Here is a 19,559-nt window from a genome sequence, read left to right as displayed (position 1 = left end):
TCGGATCCTGGGCGCACACCGATGCACTGCTTGTCAAGCCACGCTGTGGTGGCATCCCATATAAAGTAGAGGAAGATGGGCATGGATATAAGCTCAGGGCCAATCTTCCTCAGCAAAAAAGAGGAGGACTGGCGTGGACATTAGCTCAGGGCTGATCGTCCTCACACACACATAAAAAAATAAGATAAACTGATGGAAGGAGAGAGGGATGGATATATGGCTAGAGAAGTGACAAAGCAAATACAGTGAAAAGGTGGTAGGTATGTGTGTGTTTACTGGATGATTCAATTTTTCTAAGTCTGAAAATTTTCACAAGAAAATGTTGAAAAAAGTTAAGCTCTAGAATATTTAATGACACAAATATGTCATTAAACATGATGTATCAGTATATTAAAAAGGTTACAAAGCTGTACACATAGTACAAATCTGCAATATATACATTTTTTTTTTAATGTTTGGCCATAGGAAAAGAAGGGTACACAGTAGAAAGCTAACAGTGGCTCTGTGGACGACGTGATAACGAGTACTTTCCCCCTTATTCTGGCTTATCTCTAGTCTTTAAATTTTCTACAATGATCAAATATTTTTACGATTCAAATAAAAGAACTGCCTTAATAGCAGTGAAGCAAGAACCAATTTCAGACAAGAATGATTAGAATTTATTTGATCACAAATTCAGTAACAGAAAATACTCCTCTCCAAAAAATCTTTAAGAGTCTTTTTTTTGGTGAGGAAGATCAGCCCTGTGCTAACATCTGCCAACCCTCCTCTTTTTTTTGCTGAGGAAGACTGGCCCTGGGCTAACATCCATGCCCATCTTCCTCCACTTTATATGGGACGCCGCCACAGCATGACTGGACAAGCGGTGCGTCGGTGCACGCCCGGGATCCGAACCGGCGAACCCCAGGCCGCCGCAGCAGAGCGCAGGCACTTAACTGCTTGCACCACTGGGCCAGCCCCTAAGAGTCTTAAGTGGGTTCAAAATATACTCAATGAATAATTCTTTCCGCCTGTTACTGGCACTGGAACTTCGTGCCAGATGCAGAAACTTAAAACAATTAGCGCTGGACGCCTTGAAATATACGTATCAGAAAGAGAGTTGATAAAGCCCTGAATGCTGCACTGGTCACACCATATCTGAAGTCAACAATTGGTAAGAACCACTGACAAACTGGAGCCTGCTGACTATGTTATACAAGGCTCAAGAGAGCAAAGTGTTCAACCTAGGGCAAAGCAGACTTTGAGGAAATAACCGCCTAATAACTAATAACTAATAACTAATAACTAACTAATAACATGGGTGCTGTTATGGATGATGTGAAACTTGGATCACTCAGCAGAAATTTCAGAGAAGCAAATACCAGTTAAGTATAAGAAGAAGAAGGAAGAGGGGTCGGCCCCGTGGCTTAGCGGTTAAGTGTGTGCGCTCCGCTACTGGCGGCCCAGGTTCGGATCCCGGGCACGCACCAACGCACCACTTCTCCGGCCATGCTGAGGCCGCGTCCCACATACAGCAACTAGAAGGATGTGCAACTATGACATACAGCTATCTACTGGGGCTTTGGGGGAAAAAAAAGGAGGATTGGCAATAGACGTTAGCTCAGAGCCGGTCTTGCTCAACAAAAAGAGGAGGATTAGCATGGATGTTAGCTCAGGGCTGATCTTCCTCACAAAAAAAAAAAAAAAAAGAAGAAGGAGGAAGAGATACTAGGGCTGGGTTAGTAATCCAATATGCTGCCTCATAACCCAGAGAACATCTTACCAGTGAAAATATTAAAGCAGAAGCTGGGTCAATGCCTGTCATAAGTAACAGCTATGATTACATTCATTCATTCAACAAATATTTACTGAGTGCTTATGATGCAATGAGGGAAGTGTTCTATCATCTGTGCTAACATGGTAGTCACCTGCCACATGTGGCTGTTGATAACTTGAAATGTGGCATTACAATCAGGAAGAATATCATATGAAAAGAACATGTGAGGGTAGGTTCTTATAATAAGGAGAACACAGGAAATCAATCTAGAGGGGCAGAGAGAAGCCAGTTCAAGAAAGACTTTATATACTATGCTACGGAGTCATGACTTTATCCAGAAAGACAGAGAAATATCCTGAAGAAACTTAGGAGGAGAACATTAACTCAGATTTGATTATTAACAATTTAACAAAGTACAGAGGAGACATTTTAAGAGGTAGAGAACGAAAGTGGAATGTACTTATTGCATTTTAATGAAGATGAAGACCTGACTTGATAAATCAGTATCATGGCTCTGGAGAGAAGGGGACAAAGAGATTTTAAGCAGGAAGAAATGATAACGACCTGTCCACGTGGATGTGGCGAGAAGGAACTGAATGACTCCATCAAGCCTCCAGGTTTCTATTTTGGATCACAGAGTGTATCTCACTGAGAATGAGGATTCTGGAAGAGGACAAGTCTGGGAAGGAAAGCAATGAATTCAGTTGTTTTTTTAAAAAACAGATTTATTGAGAAACAGATTTTTATTCCATAAAATTCACCCATTTAAACGACACAATTCAATGATTTTTTTAGCGTATACACAAAATGGTATGCCCAGCACTGCAATCTAATTTGAGCATGTTTTCATCATCCCCAAAAGAAGCCTCACACCCGTCAGCAGCCACTCCTCATCCCAGCGCAACCCCCAGCAACTACTAACCTACTCTCTGTCTCTACGGATTTGCCTTTTCTGAACACTCCATATAAATGGAATCATATAACATGTGGTCTTTTGTGACTGGTTTCGTACACTTAGCATCATGTTTTCAAGGTTTATCCATGTTGTATCAATATTGGTATTTCATTCCTTTTTATTGCTGATTATTCCACTGCATGGATATGCCACATTTTGTTAATCCATTCATCAGTGCATAGACATTTGGGTTGTTTCCATTGTTTGGCTATTATGAATAATGCTCCTATGAGCATTCATGTATAAATTTTGTGTGGATGTATCTTTTAATTTCTCTCGGGTATATGCCTCGGAGTGGAAATGCTGAGACATATGGTAACTCAATGTTTAACATTTTGAAGAACTGCCAAACTGTTTTCCAAAGCACCCTTTTACATTCTCCCCAGCAATGTAAGACGGTTCCAATACGAGATTTATTCACATAGCCACTTACCCAATGTGTCAAGGTATCCACATCCTCACCAACATTAGTTACTATCTGTCTTGTTTATTCTAGTCATCCTATTGCGTGTGAAGTGGTATCTCATTATGCTTTTGGTTTGCATTTCCTCATGTCTAACGATGCTGAGCACCTTTTCATGTGCTTATCAGCCATTTGTATATTTTCTTTAGAGAAGTGTCCATTTAAATCATTTGCCCATTTTCAAACTGGGTCATCTGTCTTATTATTGAGTTGTAACTCTTTATATATTCTAGATATGTCCCTTATCAGATATATGATTTGCAAATAATTTCTCACATTCTATGAGTTGTCTTGTCACTTTCCTAATAGCATGGTTTGCAGCATATAAGCTTTTAATTTTTTTCTTTTTTTGAGGAAGACTGGCCCTGCACTAACATCTGTTGCCAATCTTTCTTTTTTTTTCTTTTTTCTCCCCAAGGCCCCAGTACATAGTTGTTATCATAGTTGTAGAGTTGTAGCTCTTCTATGTGGGACGCTGCGTCAGCATGGGTTGATGAGCGGTGAGTAGGTCTGCGCCCAGGAGCCAAACTAGCGAACCCTGGGCCACTGAAGTGGAACGCACGAACTTAACCGCTATGCCACTGAGCCGGCCCCTAAGTTTTTAACAATTTACCTATTTTTTTTTTCTTGTATCATTTGTGTTTTGGTGTCATTTCTAAGAAACCATTGCCTAACCCAAGGCCATTAAGATTTACTCTTATATTTTCTCCTATAAGAGTTTTAAAGTTTTAGTTCTTACTTTTAAGTTCATAATCGATTTTGAGTTAACTCTTGTATACGGCATGAGGTAGGGGTTCAACTTCATTCTTTCGTTTGTGGATATTCAGTTGTCCCAGCATTTGTTGAAAAGGCTATTCTTCCTCCACTGAATTGTCTTGGCATCCTTGTCAAAAATCAATTGCTCATAAATATAGCAAGCCCAGTTTCAGACATGCTGAACTTGAGGTACCTGTGCTCTATCTCCTTGGGACTGAACCACATGTATAGAGAACCATGTCTTCTACTCATAGCCCAGCAATAGCACAGGAAAGTCAATAAATATTTGGTGAACAATTATCTATCTGTGTGATTCAAAATCATGCTGCCTCATCACCCACAGACTTGGACACTCTGAAGCATATCACTCTCTGCTCTTGCGAAGGGACCAGCTGGCTCTCTTTCTAGTGCTGCTCTTCTATTTGGGACTCTTCCTTTTATCTGATTCAGTCTGTTGCTTACAGTTCTGTTTTGCATAGTGACACAACTCAAGGAGAGCATTCTCCTTCTTCCCAGGAAACGAAGCGTTTGTAAACAGTACCCTAAAGCTGCTCAGTTAGAAATCTCCGCTGGCAGAGGGAGCAGAACTAGTGGATGCATCTGATTCTGATCTGTCCACAGGCACGCAGGCTCAGAGGTGTGCTACGTTCCTACCGGGCATAAAGGATTTCGCTTGTGTGCCAGGCACATCTTTCTGTGTGCAAGCCAAAGTTAAAGAATTCAAATTTTTAAATTGCTAATGGGACTTCAGCAGGTCAGAGCTCAGTGAAAGGAAGGCCTCAAAAAGGCCACTAATTAGAGATAAATCAGAAGTAACTGCAAGAACCAAGGACATTTAACTAAGATAAGGCAAGACTTTCTGAAGACCATTGTCTTTAAGCAACTGAAAAGCCAATTGGAAGAAAAAATAAACCAGTTCAAAGAAGTGCAAAAGGGAAGAACCAGAACAGAAGATAACATCCCTTAGCCCAGTCAAAATTCTGCCAGTTCCCCTAGGCCCACTGCAAATGCAAACTAATAATAATAATAATAACAAAAATAAATACATAACAATTGCGTTGTTCATACCTCTTTTCTGGCACTTTCATCCCAGATGCCCCATGCTCCCCTTCTTGGCTCTATACTCCTTAAGGCCCAACTCTCACTTGTGTCTGTAGCTCTATCCCTAACCCCACTGTCTTACACATGGTAGGTCTCGATATATACCTTTCAAGTAAAAATTTAAGCAGATATGATACATGAAATCAGATAAATAAGGAGAAGTTATGTATTTACAATACGGAGAAGGCTATACTTTAAAAAAGATTCACATTTACTATAGTAAGTTTAAAATTTAAAAGTATTTTTAAAGTATTCACATCTACAGAAATTATGTTTACATTAAATATTTAACACCACCTTTATTGTATAAATAAGATCTACAAGTGTTCAGATTGCCTAAACCAATCACAACGCACACTTCTCTCAAACATAAAAAGCATAAGGTCAAAGTCTTGACCTCCAGGGGCTCTTCTAGCTCTAAATTCTAAACGCCTGTGATCATCATTCCAATTTCTCTCCTGTCCCAACCTCAAAGCTACCCAGTATGGGATTAAGCAAAGTTGTTTACAACCATGCAAATGCAGGCAGACACACTTGTTCACACTTGTCCACCATAGACAAACAACAAATCCTTTTGTCTGGAGCTGGAGTTACCCTGAGCTGAGATGGCCATGATGAACAAGGAAAGGTGCAACACGATTTATTTCCTTGAACACACTAATCATAGCTCTTTCAAAATCCAAGTCTGATGATTTCATTATGTCTGTTCCTATTGTCTATGTTGTCGGTTAAGTCTTATCTTCTCGTATTTGTGATCATTTCTGATTGAGTGGCACTCATTGTGTATGACAACTGTATAGATAATCTGAGGCTCCTCTAGAGGGGATTTAGTTTTGCTTCTGACAGGCAGGTGGGTTAGGGGTACAAATGACCCCAGGTTACCTTAATATAATCAGGTATTGAGATGATTCAAAGCACTACTTTAGTTCCTGAGAGGGCCAGTCTATTTCTGGTTCACCTTTGTTCCTAAGCAGAGCCTTTAAGAAAAACCTGAGGTATTTATTAGGCCTCCTCCTCCTCGGCAGGCTCTGAACACCAATTTTTATCTCCCTAGTCCCATGAATCTGTCGAAAGCTCTAATCATCTTCTCAGTTGACAATTTCAGCAATGACAATTGCTTCAAGGGAAGAAATGGTGCCAAATGTCAGGCTTACTTGTCCATCCTCTCCCAAATCTTTTGGCTCTGCAAATCCTTTCTGCCATGTAGCTCTCCCACGCCTTCAAACTGATTTTCTTTTTTAACTTTCATCTTTTCTTGTTCTTTTTTTTTTTTTTTTTGTGAGGAAGATCAGCCCTGAGCTAATCCTCCTCTTTTTGCTGAGGAAGACCGGCTCTGAGCTAGCATCTATTGCCAATCCTCCTCCTTTTTTTCCCCCCCCAAAGCCCCAATATAGTTGTACATCGTAGTTGCACATCCTTCTAGTTGCTGTATGTGGGACGCGGCCTCAGCATGGCCGGAGAAGCGGTGCGTCGGTGCGTGCCCGGGATCCGAACCCGGGCCGCCAGTAGCGGAGCACGCGCACTTAACCGCTAAGCCACGGGGCCGGCCCTCATCTTCTCTTGTTCTTAGCAGACTGGTCCAAACAACCTGATAAACCACTGCCAGAAGCAGAACCCCCAAATCCAACACAACTTAACATAACTTAACACAACCTTTGTTTAAACTGAACCAGACGGGAACTTTCTAACAAATTACTCACAATTTCATTCAAGTGTTTTTCTACTTGGTCTCCACACCTTCTGCAGTTTTGAAATGTTAGTCTTTCCCAGGGGACTACCCAAATTAAGGCTGGATGAAGCAATTTAGGGTGTGAGAAAACATTTGGAATTACTGTTGACTAACAGAAAACCATAAAAGCCTAATTACAATAAAGCACTAATGAAAAGTAATGTCGTCATGCACTCTAATCTAAACTCTAACATGCTTTACTGCTGGAATTGGGGGTGTGGAGCTCCCTTCAAAAAACGAGGTAGCTGTAAACTCCTCAGCTCGGAGCCTGCACCCAGCAAACACACAGGAATGGCAGTTCCCTGTGCCCTTGCCTCCTTCTCCCCTGTCCCTCTCCACTCCTCACCTAGAGTGGGGCTGAACATAAACACAGGCTGAAATTTCAGCATAGTCCAGTCAACTTACTACAAAGTCTAAGGCTCAGTCCCAAGTCTGTTCTGTATTGAGTAGGAGGAGATAGGGGCTAAGTCATAAAAAGGGACAACACGAGTCAAGAGAGCAAATGCTCTTGCCGACTTTCGCCTATAACTGAAGAGGATGATATGGATGAGGATAGTGACACAAGACCAGAACTGGGAGACAAGAAACCTGAGCTCCATGTTCCCATTACCCCACCACCTGTGAGCCCTAGGCAAGTGAGCTCTGGAGTCTGTGTGTGTGTCTTCTCATCTGAGGATGAGGTACTCATGCATTCTTCACCCAACATTTATTCAGCACTTACTACATTCCAGGGATACTGCTGGGTGGTGGGACCACACTGCCAGTAAACCAGCCCTGCTCTGGACCTCAGGACCAGGTCGGCAGTTCTCAACTCTGGCTGCATGCTTAACCTAAAGACTTAAAACAACACAACAAAACACCTTCCTCCAGATTATGGGGATTTCTGAAGTAGGGCCCCGGAACTGGGAAGAGGGCAGAAAAGAGGGCCTTTTCAAGTGTTTCTGATACCCAGGGAGGGTTAACAACCACTGGACTTAGAGAATTTTTAAGTTTCTGAATCTAACTTTCTATGATTTTACCAATGAGTATTTTTTACCAGTCAAAAACCTCCTGCGGTTTCACTACTAATTTGGGGGAAGGGTGACTGGGGTAAGGGGTGGTAACCTGTGGTTTCATTACTAATTTGAGGGGAGGGTGACTGGGGGTAGGGGGTGCCTCAACTGTGCTAACAATCCTATCCTGAAGTCATACTACCTGTGAGTGACCTCTAGTCTCACTCCAGCCTCCTTGGATTCACATTCAAAAGCCACATGCATAATGTCATAAAGGAGAATTCTCCCCAAGGGGCACAGAGATGCCTAAATCATGCCGTTCTGGATTTGTTCCTTTGGGTTAAAGCACTATTTCCCAAACTTTGGTCATTCATGATTTTTGTCATGTCTGTTTAACATGAGGGCTATTACTTAATCTTTTTCTTTAAAATCAACTCACTAGAGCAATAAGAGAGTACTAGCCCTACTAAATATTAAAACATATTATAAAACCTCTTTAATTAAAAGTAAGGTATTGGCACTTGAATAAATACAGACCAATGGAACATAATATAAAATCCAGAAATAGGTCAAATTAATTAAATATGACAAAAGAGGGCATCTCAAAACACTGGGAGAAAATGGAATTTTTAATAAACGGCATTCAGATAACTGAAAAATCATATGGAAAAGGCTAAAATTGGATCCAGCCCTCAAACCATATATTTCACTCCAAAGGCATCAGAGAATCAAATGTTTGAAAGAATTAAAAAAAAAACAGAAGCTATACAAGTACTAGAAAAACCGTAAGTCAATTCAAGCTGGGAGCATAGAAGACTTTCCAGCTGTGACTGAAAATCAAGAAACAGTGAGTGAAAAGACTGAAAAAAATGAAATCTGTTTACTTTCTATCTAGTAACAACATCCACAAAATCACAGGCATTGAGCACTTCTGCATCATTTCAGCTCCTCCAGCCTTATCTGCTTCTTATTCGAGCCACCCCTGGGGGAACCAGTTTTGCCCAGGCTCTGACCCGCTTCCCCGCCCGGCTCCAGGGTGCTCTGCCGCAGCCCCAAGGGGGTGCCATGGGCGACCCCTCAGTACCCGCATGTGAACCTCTCTAGGTGCAGGGGCGACTCCTGTGAGGCAATCCTTTGTCAAATGAAGACAGCAGCTAACGGATATATGCTTCTCCCTTTCCCCCCCACAAGCATCAGTCCTGTGCAGCTGAGTCACCAGTCAGTTGGCTTACAGCAGCAGCCTAATCCACAGTGAGAGCTGGACTGGCTCTTACCCCTTTCTTCCCTCATTCCTGCTCCAGAGGTCACTCTGCCCTCCAAAACTCCTCTCACCTGAGCCTTTGTCTTGGGTACAGCTCTCTGGGGAAACCAGCTAAAATACCATAGATGTGATGCACTAATTTTTTCTAATACACATAAAAATAAACAATTCTTAAAATTTAAGAAGTATTCATCAGAAGAAGGAGCATAACTCCCCACTCCACACATGTGGGCTGTGCACAGTGACTTTCTTGAAAAGAGGACAGTGTGAAAGGGGAATGAAAGAGTAACTTGACAATAATGACAGCTGACCAACACTACTTCAGCCAGGTGATCAAGGGCAACACCAACGGTCATAAATCATGAATATAACAAATGTGCCATGTAAGACATCCCACGGCAGCAGACTGAAGCGCTGTCGCCCCAGCAATGCATGAATTCAGTGAGCACATAATGAAACTGCTTTCGTCTTATATGCCGGCTTCAACCGCTGGGGGTGCGGCCTGAATGCTGTACTTGGAAGGACCCACGCCAAGCCAGAATGAATGTCATGATTTACTACCCATTTTAGGTATAGGTGGCAGCAGCAATATTTATTAAGCATTTACCAAGTGCCAGGCGCAGTGCTAGGCTCTAGGGATCCCATAGAGACCAAAACAGGCATAATCCTCTGTGAGGTACAGGACGGAAAATCTGAATAATTACAAGTTACAGAGTTACAGAAGAGGAAGTAGGGGATGCCTTAGAGGCAAGTAACAGGGTAGGGGTCAAGGAATGCCTCCCTGAGGAAGTGACATTTAAACTAAGATCTGAAGGCTAAGCAGTTAGCAAGGTGAAGAGGAAAAGTAGTTAGACTTTGGTCAACTCGTGAATTACTCCATCAGATCTTTTCTTACTTAAGGATCCTTTGAGAGAGAAGGGAGAAGAGAAGATCAGAGCAATAGACACAGGTCCACAAAGAGAGCCCAGGGTGGAGGGCAGGACCCAGAGAACGTTTAAAGGTGCTGGAAGCTTTTAAGGAAGGGGCCCAGGGCAAATACATCACCCGGGGAAAAGGACTGGCGAAGGTATGTAAGAGGCTTCCAAAACCAAGCTCTTGTAAGGCAAGCTGTCCACTGTCTCTAAGATACTCAGAAAACACGTCTTTAGCGCTCTACGAAGGTGTGTCTCTGTTTTACTACAGAACGAGAGGCACCACCGGCTCCTGCTGCCCTTTCTGCCACGGCTTCCAGGAATTGTACAGCAAAACGTACTCAACCACAGTAACTATTTCTTAATTTAAATTTTATGGTATAATTATCTCCTCTACTCCAAAATAACATGCCTCCTATTTGGTCTTTATTTCAAAAGTTCTCTTTTGTGTCTTTTACAGAGAAGTCCCTCAATCTCTTTCAGAAGTTGAAGCATCAATATCAACCGTCATTTCTAAACCAAAGAATTATCACATATGGAGATAAATTATATAGGGATCTGACAAAACGGTAGAATATTTGAAATCAGAATTGTCCCAGATTTTCCAGGGTTTATCTTCCTCACAGACCTAACAAATTGGGGTGGGGGGTGGGGGCAGTAAACTAACCTTTATTGAACACCATAGGCTAAGAACTTTTTATGTATTCTCATTTGAGCCTCACAAAACCATGTGAAGGAAGTGGGATTAGCCTCATTTATATTTGAGGAAAATGGAGGCTCATAAAGGTTAAGTAATTTGCTCAAAATCAGTCAGCTGGTAAGGAGGGGCTCTGGGGTAGAATCCAGGTCCCTCTGACTCTAAAACCCAGGCTGCTACAATGGAGGCAAAATGGGGCCCAACTCACAATTTAAAAAAAAAGTTCACTCACATACCCACATTAACTCCAAACTGAGCAGTAGAAGATGTCTTTCACACAGCCTTAAAGACAAAGACAGAGTCCATCTTCACACACTGTAGGACTCGGGAACAGGGCTCCCCCCACTGGTGAGCAGATGGAACCACACCATTTACTTCTGATTCCTTTCCTAGACCTTTGCTTTTTTGGGAGAAACCTCCAAATTAGGACCAAGATTAAACTTCCTTTCATTGACTTTATCTCTTTTTTTCCTCTCTTCTTTGTTTAAAATTAACATTCTGATAATATATTGATAGCCTTTAAAATGTTTATACCCTTTGGTACCAGTAATAATACCATTTTGCTAATTTATCTTAAGGAAATAATCAGAAATGCACGCTAAGATTTATGTGCACCGACATCATGTTATTTACAATGATGAAATACCAAAAACAAGCTGACTGTCCCCAAATTGAGGTACTGGTAAATAAATTATGGTATACCATCTGATAGACTATTATTCAGCGATTTAATGTTTTCAAAGAATATTTAACAAAGGAGAAATGTGTACATGTTAGATGTAAAATGTCCACTACAAATATACAGTATTACATCAATTTTGTGAAAATGTTACACTTACACATGAAAAAGATAAAGAAATGACACCCCACGTTTAATGCTGTTATCCCTAAACAGTAGGATCAATACTGATTTTTACTGTCTTTATACTTTTCTATGTTTTCAAACTCTCCACATTCAATACAAACATTTAAATCAGAAAAAAAATTATTTTTCTAAAAAGTAAGGGAAAATTGCTACTAGAAATTATTTCTATGGGAATCTTCGCCTTTTGGGCTAGGAAAGAGAAAACTGCTTACAGCTGTTAGCTGAGGGGACCACTGCCCTTCCTATGGCACCCTGTCAGCTGGAGGCGCTCTTCTCTAAGTTATCACATCACATAGCACTTACGATAGACTCATTTAACAACTCAAGAGTCATCAAGCTTACACTCTACCACAAGCTCAAGCTTTTGTAGTGTAAAGATTCCCTTTTAAGGGAAAAAATCTTTATGTGAAACAATGCCGATTTATTTCCATGCAGCTTATTTATGTACAATTACAAAACTAAGTTTAAATTTCTTATGTTTATATAACTAGAGACAAACAAAACTACCAAACCAGCAAAATTCAAAACAACATTACTTTAACAAAAGGATGATGTTGCTTATATTAAAAATCATCATCCACAAGATAAATATAAATATGGTAATGGCACTGGCCTAAAAACAGGCAGACAGAACAGCAGAAGAGAGCCTAGGAAGATACACACATAGAAGCCACACAACCTTATAGCTGGTCTCCCTAACGTGACTTCTAAAGACATCTGGAGAAACGCTCCCTTGTCCCCATTCTGTAGCCCTAAGTTCAGCTATATACTTGGACCCAACTGTGTTAGCTAGTGCAGACTAACAATGATAAACAAGGACTGTGTTTGTGCCTGTGTATCTTACACTGTACCCTGTAATCGCATCGCATTCTGTATAACTCCAAGATTGATAAAGTGCCCTTGGTCCAGATGAGATGGTTCCCTGGCACATAATCAGATTTGCAAGATTCTAGACTGGCCATGTCTTACATATACAAGGGGGCCGGCCCCGTGGCGTAGTGGTTAAGTGCGTGTGCTCTGCTGCTGGTGGCCCGGGTTCGGATCCCGGGCATGCACCAACACACCGCTTGTCAGGCCATGCTGTGGCAGCGTCCCACATAAAGTGGAGGAAGATGGGCACAGATGTTAGCCCAGGGCCAGTGTTCCTCAGCAACAAGAGGAGGATTGGCATGGATGTTAGCTCAGGGCTGATCTTCCTCACACACAAAAAAAAGGCTGGCCCTGGTGGAGGCAGGTAAGCTGAGGATCGGAGGTGATGCACATTCAGATGTTACCAGCTGCAATCATGCACCCCTGGAGAGGATTTTGGGATCCAGATATTTGTACTGCCATCCAACTTAGAAAATATTCCTAATATCTCTGCCATATATCTACTGATATAGTCAGTCAAGCATCTGATGAGCAATTTTGAAGAAAAATGTAATTTTGATCTTCACCTCGTATCCCAGACAATTTGAAGGAAGAATCTTTTAAAAATTTTATATATAAAACAGAAAAACAACTTAATACTTACCAAACTTCTGGAAGAATGCTATTTTAAATATAAGAAATGATGTAAAAGTCACAAAGAAAATGACTTAATGACATAAAAATCTTAAACTTCTATATATCAAATCTTGAAAAGATAAAAGGCAGATAGGGAAAATGTTCACATAAGAGACTTTCTGAACAGATAAATGACTATATATTATGTATGTGGATGTTTTTTGTTTTAAGTAGAAAAAAGGATGCAGCAAGGGATCTAGTAAATTTCTGTAAATCTTTTAGGGATGAGGGGTATTTGGGGGAGGGGAAAGTCTGGATCCTTCCATTACCTTACCTACCTACTCCAGTATCAGGCAACAGTATGCCCTCAAAAAATAATTTCTGAATGAAGATATGAAAATATACAAGGTCTGTTAGGAAAAGGGAAATAACAAGGCAGTAGTCTAGAAAATAAAGAAAATCTCAGACACAGCCTCAGTTATCCAAGTAATTTGATTCAACAGGCCTTTTTTGCTAAAATATGCAGACCTGTGCCTCAGGGGTTCAGTTTCTTCGTTAGAATGCATCGCCAGCCTTATGTCTGAGACCCTCCTTAAAAGGGATGGTTTGGAGACCATATTTCAGACCTTTATCAATAGGTCACATCTATGTACTCCCATGAGATTATCTAGCAATAAAAACGCTTTATTTTCATTTAAAAAGTTCAGGATTGAACAAAAAGGAAAATGTTTTTCATGGATGAACCAAATTGTTTATAAACATCCAAATCAAATGAGCTGACAACAGAGGTAATAAACAGATCCCCTTGACTCATTAAGGTCCATTTGTAAAAGCCAAGTACTTGAGGTACAAGTAAATATATACACATAGATGTTTAACCAAAAACAGTCTGTGACAGAACCACGTTAAACTGTCAGCAGCATTTTTAAAAATCTGTGTAAAAAACAAATGACTTAAAGAAAAAAGAATAACTGAATGACTCATTTTGCAAAAATCATTTAAGAACTTTCAGTTGTACATTCATGCCTTTTTATCTGATCCAACAGAATGGGATCTGAGAATGCTATTATGCTCTTGTTGATCAAAAAATTAAATGTTCTATTCAAGAGGACCAGATAAAGAATAATCTTAAATAAATAATTTAAGATATTAAGGCAAGAGAAAGAAACAACTATGGAAAGAAGAGAGCAAAACACCTGCTTTATAGTAATGATCTGAACTAAATTGCCATTTTTTCAATTATATATTAAGAAGAAATAAAGACTTATTCTTAAAATTATCTTGATTCTAAGAGCATTTCACAACTGAGACAATCTAATATAGTTATGACATAAAACAAAAAAACAGGTGTTATTATTCTCCACCACTTCTGTAACCTGGCAGCTCAAATCTCCTCCAGAATTGAATATTGACTCAGACTGCCCCTAACATGCACACATCGGGGACTTTTGCTTCCAGTAACCACGGACTAAGTAAATCAGAACAATCCTCTGGCTGAAGAGAACTAGAAAAGCAGGGAAAAAACGTAATAAACACTTGCTTGGAGGCTTGGGGAAGGAAGGCACATCAGGGGCTCGGAAAGTAAGCTCAGTGTTTGGGGCTACTTTTTCCTGGTGTTTGCCAACTCAAAGGGAATGCTAAAAGCCTGGTGTTGGGTTGGGGTGTGAAGGTGCTGCTGAAGAGCTGAACACTAGGAGTAAGGGTGAACAGAACAGGCTGGCTCTCACGAGGACTGCAGCTCACCTTAATATTTCAGTCCCTGAGACTGCACTGAAGTGACTCCAGACTGTAAGCGCCCCGTTTGCCTGACAAAACAAATGTGAATTATCTCTGGAAGAGAAAAACATCATCTTAGGCCTCAAATTATTTCTACAAACAATTTTGCAAATATGATGTCCAGCACACAATAAAAAAAAAACAACAGGGCACATAAGGATACAAGACAATATGAATGAAAACCAAGGAATATTGCCATAATCAGACCAATTTAAGATAATTATACATACCATATTCAAGGAGATAAAAGACAAGATTAATAATTTGGCCAGAAAACTGGAAACTATAAAAAAGAGAACCAAATGGAAACTAAAGAAATCAAAAAAATATATAATAACTGAAATTAAAAACTCAATTGATAGGTTTAATAGCAAACTATTTATAGTAGAAGAGAAAGAGATAAGTGAAGAGATATCCAGAATAAAGGACAGAGAGACAAACAGAAAACACAGAAAAGTTAAGAGACACAGAAGACTGTGAAATAGTCTAACGTAAAATTGTAGTTCCAGAAAGAAAGGTGAGAGAGAATGGGGCCGAAATAATATTTGAATCACTAATGGCTGATGACTTCCAAAACTACTGAAAGACATGAAGCCACAGATTCAAGAAGCCCTCAGCATCCCAATTACAGGTGTACCTCACTTTATTGTGCTTCACCTTATTGCGCTCCCCAGATATTGTGTTTTTTACAAGACTCCCTATCAGCAAAAAGATTATGACTCACTGAAGGCTCAGATAATGGTTAGCAGTTTTTAGCAACAAAGTACTTTTTAATTAAGGTATGTACATTGTTTTTTTAGACATAATGCTATTGTATACTTAATAGACTACAGCAGAGTGTAAACATAACTTTTATATGCACTGGGAAATCAAAAAATTTGTATGACCCCCTGTATTGCGATATTCACTTTTTTGTGGTGGTCTGGAACCAGACCCTCAATATCTCTGAGTTACGCCTGTATAAGTGGGGGGAAAAAAATCCATACTAGAAACAGCATAGAAAATGGCTGAAAAGCAAAGACAAAGAGAACATTTTAAAAGCAGCCAGAGAAAAAGACCAGTCATGTGTTGCTTAATGACTGGGATACATTCTAAGAAATGCATCATTAGGTGATTTCATCCCTGTACAAATATCACAGAGTGTACTTACACAAACCTAGATGGTATGGGCTACTACACACTTAGGCTATATGGTACTAATCTTACAGGACCACTGTCATATATGCAGTCCATCACTGACCGAAAAATCATTATGTGGCTCATGACTGTACCTTCAAAGGAACAACAGACTGATAAGTGACTTCTCAACAGAAACAATCCAAGTCAGAGATAATAAGATATCTTTAAAGTGCTAAAAGAAAACAATGGCAAACCAAGAATTCTGTAACTACTGAAAAGACCCTTCAAAAATGGAGAAACATGGGGGGCCGGCCCGGTGGCGCAAGAGGTTAAGTGCGCGCGCTCCGCTGCGGCGGCCCGGGGTTCACTGGTTCGGATCCCGGGCGCGCACCGACGCACTGCTTGGTAAGCCATGCTGTGGCGGCGTCCCATATAAAGTGGAGGAAGATAGGCACAGATGTTAGCCCAGGGCCGTCTTCCTCAGCAAAAAAAAAAAAAGAGGAGGATTGGCGGATGTTAGCTCAGGGCTGATCTCCTCACAAAAAAAAAAAAAAAAAAAATGGAGAAACATGTTCTAAAATTAGACTGTGGTAACGGCTGTATAACTCGTGAAAATACTAAAAACCACTGAACTGTATACTTTACATGGTTAAATTTTATGGCCTGTGAATTATATCTCAATAAAGCTGTTTTTTAAAAAAAAATGCAGGATAAATGACATCTGCAAAAAAACACTGTAAGAATTTGTCACCAGCTGATCTGCACTAAAGGAATACTAAAGGGTATTCTTCAGGCAGAAAAATAATGACCCCAAATAGAAGACTGGAAGATGACAAAGGTGGCACTGCAGAACTATGGGGAAAAGATGACCTTTTTGATAAACAGTGCTGAATAAACGGTGCTGGTAAAAATCAAACTTGACCCCTTTTTCACAAGTTCCACAAAAATCAATCCCAAGTGGACTACAGATCTTAATTTGAAAGGCAAAACAGTAAGATTTCTAGAAGACGTTATAGGAAACTATCTTCTTGACTTTGGACTAGAACTACAAATTAGGAAGAAAAAGACATGTAAAGCCCAAAGGAAAACTGGGCAAGACAGCTGAACAGGCACTTCATAAAAGAGGGTATCAAATAAACATGAAAAGATGTTCAACCTCATCAGTCAACAAGAAACTGCAATTTAAAACCACGATGGCACACCACTTCACACTCACCAGCATGGCTAAAATTAGAGACTGACAATACCAAGTGTTGATAAGGATGTGGAGCACAAGAACTCTCATATACTTCCTGGTAGGAGTGTAAATTGATACAAACACTTTGGAAACTTGGCATTATCTACTAAGGTTGAAGATATGCACATGTTTTGACCTACAAATTCCACTGCTAGGTATCTTCCCAACAGAAATGAATGCCCCAGGAGACATATAAGAACATTCATAATAGCATTATTAATAGCTAAAAGCTAGAAACAATTCAAACGTCTACCAACAGTGGAACGGATAAATTGTGGACATTCGTACAATGGAATACTACAGATCAATCAAAATGAACAACAGTTACAACAGAATGGATGAATCTCAAAAACCTCCAGACACAAAAGAATATATATTGTATCATTTCATTTACATAAAGTTCACAAAACAGGCAAAATGAAACGACAGATACTATAGTTTTTATGAGATATGTGTTTAGAAGGTAAAATTTCAGACAAAAAAGGCAAGGAAATGATTATCCCCCAGAAGTCAGGATTAGGCTACCTCTAGAGAGGGAATTCCGGGCTCCTGGGTGCTGGCGGTGTGTATTTCTTGACCTGATAACCGCCAGACCCCCCGGCTGGGTGATAAATCAGCGAGCAGCACATTTGGGGTCTTGCACTTGACTGGCGTGCAAGAAGAAAAGAAAAGGGGGGAGAAAGGGGAGCAGAGGGAGTAAGAGCTGCAGACGGAAGGAAACTCCCGCTTTACAAGGACGCTGAAAGGAGGCTCTGCGCGCCGGCAGAGGGGAGGCTGCGCCCAGGGGGACAGCCCGGAGAGGGAGGCGGAGGGGCTTCGGGCCGGCCTCCTCGGGGCTGGAAGGCACCGAACGGGGCTGCGGCCAACGTGTGCCACCGCGCGGCCGGGGCGCGGCCACACCTGCCCGCGGGGTCGGCCTCCCCCAACCCCGGCCCCGCAGCCCCGACAAGTGCCTCCCGCCAAGGGCAAGGGCCGGCACCCCCCTCCTCCGGGCGCCGCCCCCCCGACCCCCCCCACCGTCCGCGGCGCCCCCCGAGTCTCCCGGAGCCGTCCCCGCGCTCCGGCCGCCGCCCGCCCGGCCCTCGGGCTCTGCGACGCCCGGTCCCCTCTCCGCGCGGCGCCCGCCGACTCACCTCATTGTCGCTGCCGGGGCGGGCGCGCGGGGCCGGGGGCGCGGCGCGGGGCGTTAGCGGGGGAGCCGGCCCCGGGCGCGGCGGCTCCGCGTCTCGCTGGGCTGCGGGCGGCTGCGGGGGCTCATCTTCTCGGGGCGGGCGTCCGGGCCGCTAGCTGCGGGGAAGGGCGGCGGCGGCGGCGCCTGACAGCTGGGCCCCGGCCCCTGCCATCTTGGCGGGCGCGTGCCCGCACCGGCGTCTGCGCGCGCCGCCGGAGGGAGGGGAGGGGGCGAGCGCGTCTGCCCGAGACTCGGGGCGGCGGCCCCCGGGCGGGCGCGGGCAGCTAGGGGTCCGCCGAGGGAGAGGCGGGAGGGCGCGCGCGGGCGAGCTCAGCCCTCGAGGCGAGACTGAGGGTGCGTCCCTCCGCCCGCTGAGGGAAGTGCGCGCGCGTGCGTCCCTCAGCCCGCGGGCGCTGAGGTGAGAGCGCGCGCGGCGGACCGAGCCCGACACAAAAGGCGCGGGGCCCCACAGCCCGCGCCTGCGGGAGAGGCGAGCCGGGGGCTGCGGGGCGGGGCGGGCCGCGAGGGGCGGGGCTTCGAGGGAAGGCTGAGCGGTGAGGGGCGGGGCGGGCCGAGGGGCGGGGCTTCGCAGGAAGGGCGAGCAGTGAGGGGCGGGGCGGAGCTGCGAGGGGCGGGGCTTCAAAGACGGGGGCCCCGTGAGGGGCGTGGCCTCGGGTGGGCGGGGCCTAAAGGGGCGGGGCGCCGGGCCGGCACGTGGAACACTGCGCCCCCTTCCCGCGCGAGGTACCCCACGTACTGACAAAGGCTGGTTAGTGCTCTGGCGTCCTTGGTCCGTGGTCCCAAGCTTCCCCTTCTGCTTCCCTGCTGTGTGCCCCGCTTGCTCAGACGCAGCGGGCAGTCCCAGGGGCGTCGGGGTCAGCAACGACTGACCCCTCTTTTTGTAAATGAAGAGCCAAGGCAGGGACCGAGAGTCGCAGCTTTGGGGCAATATCAGCACCTAAAGGTCCTCCCCCAGCCCAACAGGAGCCCCACCTGGCGCCCCAAAACCACAGCCTGTGAAAAATCACTTCGACAACACGAGGTCGTCCAGTTGTTTTCTCTGCTTAAATCCCCCTCCTTCCTAAAGCAGACACCGTTCATTGTGCTTTTTCAATATCTCCACTAATGCTCCTTTTCCCTCTGTCACAGCAACATTGAAATCACATCTGCCTTTTAAAACATTGGGTCTGAACAAGAGCATATCAAGCGTTTGTGGTGTCTGGCATACAGTAGGAGGGTAGTGGAGGGTGGCTGTTTTGCTCCTGGCCCGGAGTGAGAGGAGGCT

The 19,559-nt window shown here is 43.2% G+C and overlaps 1 protein-coding gene across 2 annotated transcripts in view; it reads right to left on the bottom strand.

Annotated features, from left to right (window-relative positions):
- EVL (Enah/Vasp-like) overlaps nucleotides 1-18,677 on the bottom strand; it is a 160,775-nt gene extending 142,098 nt beyond the window's left edge. The window contains exons 1-2 of one of the 2 annotated variants that reach the window (XM_058567686.1): nucleotides 18,237-18,677; nucleotides 2,321-2,435 (exon numbers count right to left, since the gene is read on the bottom strand). Coding sequence is in view for 1 of the 2 variants with exons in the window: in XM_058567689.1 (XP_058423672.1) it covers nucleotides 18,237-18,241 (5 nt within the window). In the remaining variant the exon portion in view is untranslated. The remainder of the gene's footprint in view (nucleotides 1-2,320; nucleotides 2,436-18,236) is intronic. The other variant, XM_058567689.1, reaches the window with a different exon arrangement.
- Between the last annotated feature and the right edge of the window lie 882 nt (nucleotides 18,678-19,559).

This window comes from Diceros bicornis, chromosome 24, assembly GCF_020826845.1.
Source record: "Diceros bicornis minor isolate mBicDic1 chromosome 24, mDicBic1.mat.cur, whole genome shotgun sequence".
Classification (NCBI taxonomy): domain Eukaryota; kingdom Metazoa; phylum Chordata; class Mammalia; order Perissodactyla; family Rhinocerotidae; genus Diceros; species Diceros bicornis.
Note: the sequence above shows the minus strand (reverse complement) of the source record. Positions and strands in the feature narration are given on the sequence as shown.